At 35.0% G+C, this 9,067-nt stretch overlaps 2 protein-coding genes across 2 annotated transcripts; one reads left to right on the forward strand and one right to left on the reverse strand.

Annotated features, from left to right (window-relative positions):
• Positions 1-1,805: 1,805 nt before the first annotated feature.
• On the forward strand, positions 1,806-3,806 carry LOC108985731. The gene is made up of 2 exons (XM_018958147.2): positions 1,806-1,985; positions 3,286-3,806. Exons 1-2 carry the CDS (start codon positions 1,814-1,816, stop codon positions 3,633-3,635), a joined length of 522 nt encoding a protein of 173 aa, XP_018813692.1. The 5' UTR covers positions 1,806-1,813; the 3' UTR covers positions 3,636-3,806.
• Positions 3,807-4,272: 466 nt separating this feature from the next.
• On the reverse strand, positions 4,273-8,431 carry LOC108985733 (ribonuclease H2 subunit A). Its single transcript, XM_018958151.2, has 8 exons — positions 8,177-8,431; positions 7,982-8,053; positions 6,927-7,050; positions 6,760-6,847; positions 6,494-6,631; positions 6,315-6,402; positions 6,096-6,216; positions 4,273-4,661 (listed from the first exon to the last, which is right to left on the reverse strand). Exons 1-8 carry the CDS (start codon positions 8,259-8,261, stop codon positions 4,484-4,486), a joined length of 894 nt encoding a protein of 297 aa, XP_018813696.1. The 5' UTR covers positions 8,262-8,431; the 3' UTR covers positions 4,273-4,483.
• Positions 8,432-9,067: the final 636 nt, after the last annotated feature.

Raw genomic sequence — 9,067 nt, forward strand, 5'->3', positions numbered from 1 at the left:
ACTGGCCATATATGCATGATGCAAATGAAAGATCAACGTCCTAATTCCACATGATGATCTAAAAATATATTAACACATTCATCAAGATGCATGTTCAACCATTAATTACATAATTAATCGTGTTTCAAATCAACAATATCATTGCATGTATATATATCTAAAATCCTAACACTCATCAATAGGTTTCTCATGTAAAATTAATCTACATCAGCTAGCAAATGTACTTTCCAGATCAAGTCCTCCTCTTCTTGTAAATCTCGAGAGAGAGAGATAAGAGATTTATCGTAAATGAATCAATTGTATATCTCCCATTTCATTGAGTCTCATATGATGTTATTTTAAAAGAAGAATATTTTATTTATAAAAAAAAATTACATAAAAATAAATGTACAAAATAATATAATTTGACGTGATATAATTTGAAGTACTATATTATCTATAGTACTTCTAATGTGAGAAAGAACATTCAAGATAGCCAACTTTTGCATGTAGCAACGTAGGTACGTGTACGTAACCGATTACAAATCATGACTCTATAGCAACCTCCGTACGCGCGCTCGCGCTCGCGCTCCTATTATAGTTTTGTAACTGTTGCTGCGATTTATAAATTTTGTTTGGATAGTGAGATAAGATTATTTGATATAGATTGAGATGATTTGTAAATAATAATGAGATTATTAATTAAAATTAAATAAAATAAAATAATTTGTAAAGAAACCGTTTCTTCTCACTTCTGTATCCAAACGTACCCTTAATTTGCCTAATATCTCTGACTTCTTGTGATGCTGATCTTTTTCGTTTCTATCACGTTTGTCGGAGCTTCTGCATGTAGATATATGCTGTCTCGATTCATCTCAATCCTTTCTGTTCAAAGCATATTTATGATGGTTAAGCACGCACGCAAGTACTTTCCATACTTGTACTTTCTCAAATAACAATATAATTAAGCTAAAAGGTGGTCAGAACAACGAATCTGATCTTTGCAATAAAAGACTTATGTATTTGAACAGTTTATACAGATCATTTCTCTATATATTTTGATCAGGCTTTGGCACATTGTATCAACTTAACTTTTTGGGCGGACAGAATAGATTCCTCATCCGAATCGGGTCTCTTCCTTTGGGCATCGTCCTCCTTAAACACGGATGAAAAAACTAGTGGATGAGGTGTGAATAGTGACTGATGTATAACTTTTTTTTTTACTACCATCTATACTCTAAACATCATGAATGAGTTCCTTTTTCAATATTTCTATCTGTCTTTCCATTTAAAACAAAAACAAAAAACGATTCTTTGTCCCAATCGTACTTCATGTGTCACATGTCATGATCCGGAAATTGTAGTGTACTGCTCGATCCTCATGGAAAATCTGTTCTCTCAAGAAATGAAATTGAATACTTCTGTAATCCGTTAATCAGAAGTATCATGACTCCTAATAATATTTATGTAAACAAATGATGAGAGAATTATATATTTATCCTCGTGAAACCGGTCATGGAGGAGGACTGTGATTCAGAGATGACAGATGGTATGGTGACACCAGTTTCATAAACAAGATTAATGCTCTTTCTGTGGACCAGAAAGGAAAGTGGGTTTGATTTTCAGCCAGAAAAAGAGGCAAACCATTGTCCAAAGTGGTCCTTTTTCTTTTCTATGATCATTATTGGGGCATATACTATTGCCACTATCTTTTCTGTCGAATGATATCATCACCTCCGAGTTAAAAGATAAGGTCTCTCCCATATTCTCTACTTTACTCATATATACCTCTATAAAAGATAGTTCAATAGAACTACTTTATTATATTATATGGATGCACATACAAACAGAGAGGATTTCGAGGATACAGTTCAGAAGCTCTATGCATATATTGCTAGGAGGAAGGCAGATGGGTAGTAAAGAAAAAGGGTTGTTTCTCATATTCTTCTCTTACATATGTATTTGTTCAACTTCATCCCCTCTTCAGAAGGTCTTGCTTTCTTCAGGTACTGTACTAACCCTTTATCTTTCTTTGAGCTTTACTACACAACCTCCACCACACTCCACATTATTCTCATACCTTTGTATTTCTGCACCTTCATCTTCTCTTCAGAAGGCAGTATACCCCCCTGTATTATATTTTCCTTGCTTACCTTTTTCAGTTCTTTTTAGACATAGTTTGAGTCAGAAACTCATTTTTAAGTTGTTTGAGTTCTCTTTAGACGGGCTTTTCAACCAGTAATTCCTAACATCCTTGCTTCTCAGGCACTGAACTTTTGAGACTTATATGATCCATACTTACCAATAACAGAAGTTATAATTCTTTTGCTACAATCCCATGTTCAAAGTGCAGTCAACAATGGATTAAATCGGAGATTGCAAGGACATGATACTCAGAAGAATAAACTACACGATCTAAGTAGAATTCATGCTGCTAGTTTAGATGTGATTGATTTAAGAGAATCACATACTGAAATAGTGAAATGTAATTAAGATTATTAGCTCCTTTAGTTCATGAAACAATAGCACATGACAAGGTTAACCTGAGACCTTCCACTTTAGAAGAGACTACAGCCTTTTGGCAAAAAGACTCAACGGTATCAAAACTAGATTTCTTCTTAATTAGGACATAACATAAATGAAACTTCGAATCTCTCAAATGGCAAAAAATTCCTGTCTCCACATTAAAAATGGATTCTTATACAGCTGTAGAAAATTCCTATAGTACTACAACAGGGAAATCATATATTTTACCTCGAACCATTCGGTGGCAGTAAGAAGCTTAGAATTCGTTGATTAAGATGTTTTAAGATTCCCATGCATTCATCATATATAAATAGCAGAGGATATGAATTTGTTGATTAAGATGTTTCAAGGTTCCCATACATTCATCATATATAAAGAGCAGAGGATATCATGCACAAAATGAAGCGAACCTTATTCCTACTGCTGTCTGTACTCTATACTTGAAGAGGGAGCACCCACTGAAACCTGATTAGATCTCTTCTGCATCATACGCTGTTTCTGCCATTGGTTTGCTATCACTTGCGTTCTTTTTAGCATCAGTGAAGATTAGTAGGAGAGACTCCAGTTCAATCTTAGATTAATACTTTGAGAATGGACCGCGTTGATCTTGTCCTGGCTTGACGAATTTGGCACAGACATCTAACCTAAGATTGGATTACTTAATAATCCCGCATCAGCATTTAGCATCAACTAACTTAATCCTCGCAGATTACTAACACTTGGATTAAAAAACTCGACATAACAAAAACCATGTCTTGATTCCTAATGTCGCATTTGCAGATCCAACTCACTTGGGAGCAAAGTTTGCTAGCAGGTATGCCAGCGGTTCTGTTGCTGAAAGTGGTGGGAGTAGTATAAAACATAACAGGAAGATTGAAGGTGCCCATGGTCATGGAGCTACTGGTGGTGTTGGATCCAATGGCAATGGTGAGAATGGAAATAATGGTGGTTCGAGATCACCTAATATGCAAGGAGGTACGGCTACCATCCCAGTATATGTGGCCGGTGCTGCCAATAACCGCCACCAGAACCATCATCGTGGGTCTGGCAACCGCAACCGGAACTCCCCAGGACTTTCAATCTTGGTTGCAAACACCTTGGCCTCTCTCCTTGCAGGTTTATATTACTAACATCGGGAAACAAACAAATATGTTGCTTTTTACTGTTCATAAGGGTTGTCCGTTGTGGGACTTGGCTTACTTGGATTAATGTTTTGCTGCAAATATAAGCTACACTGTATAATGTGTTGGCTTTGGTTAAATCACTGGCAAAAGCTTGATACACCCATACATTATTCTGCATTTGCGTAGCTTAGATTAATTTGTCGGTGGGTGGAAAATGAAGATCTTTCAAGATAATCTTAAACGTATAAATCCAGTAAGAAAAAAATCCAAAAAAAAAAAAAGAGACAGGATGATTTTGGAAATGATGAAAGGACGACGATTAAAAGATATAACATTTTTTTCAATAGAATAATTGAAACCGAGAATGAATATGAGCAGAACCAAGTAGTCCTGCTGCTCTATTTATGTTTTAAAATTTCAACTCGTCATATGCTCACAGCATCATAGGAAGCACTATTTCGGTGAATGGCAGGCTCTTGTAATTAAGCCATTAAAACTAAAACTGAGCCTTCTCCGAGGACCTATAAAGAATTATGTGTGAAAGTGTGTTTATGCATCTGGTATAATCCATGGGTCAAAAACAATATGAAACTCTTTCTTTCTAACTGCATCAGTTATAGTGATGCATGAATAATTTATAAGATAAGCAACCTCAATATATCATTTTCCATAATCTTTCAATCAAATTCTTCAATGTGAACCCCACTTTATTATTGCACATCTAGCAAGGCTGGAATCCCGCATCTACAATCTTTATACATGCTAAAGTAAAATTCCATATGGAGGAATAACCTAAGATTATCTAATGGAATATAGGAAGATAGTTACTTGAACTTGTAGAAAACTGGGACAAGTCAGAAATTATCGACTTGCTCAAGTTTGCGAGCCTGGAAAAACTTGCAGCGTCCCTTTCCACTCGATTCAATTTCTTCACTCTTCCTCTTGGATGGGGTGAAACCAACATTGCTTAATTTTAATTGACGCTTGCCATGACTACTACCAGAGCCTTCTTCGTCCATTTTATCAGATTCCCTACAAGAAGATCAAAGAGCTGATATAAATAAAATTGACATAAAGGATTATGAGTGGGGAAAGGGCATATCGGAATGGATGTTGATAACGCGCACACACATCACATCGGCACATAACTAAGATGTTCACAGCAAATATATGGATGTGTCCAGTTACAGAGGTGCATCCCTCTTCAATGGAAAGTGGTTCTAGTTTTACTCAATTTGATTTTGTCATAAAGAGCTGAGAAAGAAAAAAAAAATCCAATGGCTAGTTCAGAAGGAGCCCCTCGAAGTCACACACAAATCCACAACTGAAAAAAAAAAGAAATTGACCTTTACCAAGAAAGACTACCCTAAGCATCTGCTCTGAACATAAAGTTGATGCCATCTAGTCATGCTACTACACTAATATATCCTATAGTGTTATGAACCGCCTTACCTTTTTTATCAACGAGTTTTTTACTACTGTGTCTCTTCTTTTTTTGATTGGCACTGGGTGTCTAGGAACAAAGTCCCGACTAATCCCAGGGGTGTATAGGCCCTCAGCAAGGAATTTTCCGTAAGTGCACCTAAAGTAAATCAAGGGGAAAAACCCCAGTCTGAATTACTCTGCCTCTTCCAAATTAGAATGAAAATCTTATATTGGGGAATAAATCAGATAACATCAAAGCACCGCTTCAAACAGCATAAGGTGCGTATTTACTACTAACAAGTCTCTGAATTCGAGCATAAAAATCAAATAAAACAAAAGTTGGAGATATTTTTCTTTTGATAAGTAATTGAAGATTCTATTATCAAATTGCAAAAGGAATAGCCCAGGTACAAGAGTGAAGTTGAAGATATTATGAAATGAATTAACTAAATTCCTCATTCAATTGAAGGTATCATATAAAAAATTCCAATACTCCCAAGGCAATGTTATTAGTTACCAACATATGATAAAGTTGCTGCCTAAAACTGTATTCCCCTATATATATTTTTTTTTTGGCATCAAGAGACATTTGAGATTCCATACGTGACAAAGTTCCAAAATACACCTAGTTTGGCTCAACTCAATGAAGGCATGTGTCTGAACTTTAGTTCATTTCTGAGCTTAGCCAGAGAAAAATATAGAGGTACTATTTTAATGTATCGCTATCCTCATTCACTATCCATATGGGATGCTTGAGGTACTAAATATATTGATTAGATCTTTTATAACACATTTTCTGGGAGGTAGTTACAATCATATCATTATTCGACGAGCTATTATAGTATCAATATTTCATGTATGCTCAAGATTATAGGCAACCATGTAGTGGAATGCATATAGACATTGAAAAATAGAGTATATATAAGCCAGGCATGTTTTCAATATGAACTGACACTTTTTATTTTTATTTTTTATAAGTAATCAATATGACACTAAACACTGAAATAGGAATTGCCAAGAGAACGTGAAATGAGGACTGACCATAAGACTTCCACCATGTCCTTCAAGTAGGGAGTGCATGTACCCCAACTAAAACGTACCAGCGATGGGAATCCAAAAATCAAGTGTTTGTGATGTTCCAACCAGGCCTTGGTTTCAGGATCTATAAAAATAAAACATAACCAGACACCTCGTAATAGAATAACCATATAATATTTACAAACTTACAGCGTATGAAAAAGAGAAGAAAGAAGTTTTCACCTCCAGGGTATCCAGAACCAAAGTTCCTGTGAGTGTTATCTGCTGTTTCATCAAGCACCCATTCCCGCAAGGCTCTGTCTCTTGTGACCTGCATTCATGGTCAAATGAAAGATAAACTTAGATATGGCGCGTAAAAATTTTTAAAATGGAGGCAATTTGGAGAAGGTGGAGTTAATAACCTTTGCAACTATGCTTGCTCCACTCACAACTGGATAAAGACTATCAGCCTTCTTCGCAACCACAAATTTGATAGCAGGAAACCTTTGAGACAATTTCATTCTGTACTTCTCAGGATCACCCACTGTATCCAGGAAAACCTGAATGATATGCAATAGTAGATATTTCTTTTGAAAATGGAAACCTCCTTTGAAAATTTATGTATAATGTATACAGCATCCAGCCTAATGCTAACAATGAATCTCAAATAATTTACAAAGACTTTTACCTCAGTTAGGAGAACTCCTATGTTTAGAACCCGATTGATGAGGCCAATCGCAGAGTCATGTGATATTTCATTAAGATTTATCTTATTTCTGTTGATAACAAGAGGAAATCAGTAGAAACAGCAAACTACAAAAAAGGCAGATGCAGATTCTTAACTTTTTTACTGACCTCTTTAACATTTTGGCTGAGAGCTCCTTCGGATCTATGACATCCACATCCCAACCAATTGAGTCATCAGCCTTTAAATTCTCAAACAACTCCTCCCTCTTCTCTTCTTTTAGTGTCTTTGAATCTGTAGAGAACAGAACAGAACACCTCGTCATTGAGTCGGTCATGTGATTTCTGAGACCATATTGTACAAGAAAGCAGCTCATAGCAGACGGTGTGAACTATATCATCCTTTGAACTACAAAGGTAAAAGTCAAAAGTCCCAGGAGCCACTCCTCCCCTTTAAGGTAGCGCCATGAGCAGCCAATAACAAGGCCCTATCAGACCAAATAGTCATATTTCCAGGTAATTACGTTGCTTTCTATAGCAATATATTAGTTTTCTCTGAGTATTAAAAAAAATTCAAATTTTCTTTTTGTAAGTATTGTACGACAGCTTGGCTCACTGGCTTTGTTTAGTTTGCCATTATGATTATAAATAGACAGTTTGGTGTTTAAGAAATTTAAGGAGGGGAAAAAGGAAAGAAAAAAAGCAAAATAAGAATATGAAATCAGCTAAGCCATATTTTTTATATATATAGTCGAGTTTTTGTTCTTAAACTTCAAGTTTGAAATGACGTTCAATGTTAAATGAGATATCTTTGTCCTCTCAAAAGACTAATATGCTTGATTCACTTTGAAGACAGGGATATATCTAAAGAAATTACCAGACACTCTCCTAAAGAGGCACAAAAAACTTATATGAAATTTCTATGCTAGCAAATATCGAGAGAATTAATGGTTTTAGGTCCACTTATGTATTAAATAATATAACTTTATTAAGATTGTCATAGGCCTACTTCGACTTCACGGCACTTCCTTAAATAAATGATAAAAACAATGCTTTATATGGAGGCTAGTAACCGTTTGATTTTATTTGTTGTTTTAGTTATTAGCTTAATAAAATGAGGACATATAAAAAAAAACCCATCAAACATACAAAGTTTCATCAATTAAGAGTTAGCATTATTCCACAAAAGTTACAAATGAATAGAGAAAAGCTATTTGAAGCTGAACCTGCAAAGTTCAAGGCGGAAAGAGTTTTCTGATAGGAGCGAGCACAGTACAAGCAGCCGTACACCATAGGTCCTGAAACAAATATATGTATGTATAATGAAAAACAAGAACAAAGTTTACAGAAACCAGAAATTTCGATTAAAAAACTGAGGAAAAAAAAGTAAAAAAAAAAGAAAAGAAAAGAAAAGAGAAGACCTAAAACAGGGCCTCGTCCAGCTTCATCGATGCCCATTATGCAAGGCTTCGACGCCCATTTGGGCAGAGGAGCATCCGATCCCATTCTCTCTCTCGGATCAGTCGCCACCCACTCGCTCACAAAGAGAGCATTTTCGGTTTCCCGCCAGAAAAAGGGCAGCAAACGTTTAGGTTTTCGCTGCGGGGGTTGCGCTCGGATCCGGATCTCCTGCCCGGATTGTGTACTAATATTATCAGACGTCCGATTGTGCAAGTGTACGTAGAGGTAAATAATCTAAGAAACATATTTATACCTTAAAAGAATAGATTAATATTTGGTCGATGAGAGATATTTTGGGATAAAAAATTTATTTATAAACTGGTGTAGATAATACACTTAATAAAGTATTTACACAACATAATTTAATTTAAAAAAATAAAATTTAAATTTAAATCTTATAAATTAATTTTTATTATGTAAGTGATATGGTCATGCGCATGAATTATATCATATTCATTGTCGTCTGAAGTCTATATCACAGTATAAAATAGAAATAGAGATTATGCAGTTCAGATGAGATATTTTGTTAAAAGTTAAAAAAAATATTATAAATTTTTAATATAATTTTTATTTTAAGATTTGAAAAAATTGAATTGTTTATTATATTTTACGTGAGAATTTGAAAAAATTGTAACAATTAAATGAGATGAAATAATTTATCTTTGTGTAACCAAATCAACCCTAACGAAATGAAGATATTTCTTAGGAAAAGTTGGCTTCCACAAATTCACATTTGGGAATTGGAAATGGTGGTACTTAATTACTTGGATCACCATGGCTCTAATCCATTCATGGATGAGTTCATTTACTAATGACGGTGAATCCAATGGTCAGGAGGCCATTTTCCTTAT

Source organism: Juglans regia, chromosome 14 (genome assembly GCF_001411555.2).
Source record: "Juglans regia cultivar Chandler chromosome 14, Walnut 2.0, whole genome shotgun sequence".
Taxonomy (NCBI): domain Eukaryota; kingdom Viridiplantae; phylum Streptophyta; class Magnoliopsida; order Fagales; family Juglandaceae; genus Juglans; species Juglans regia.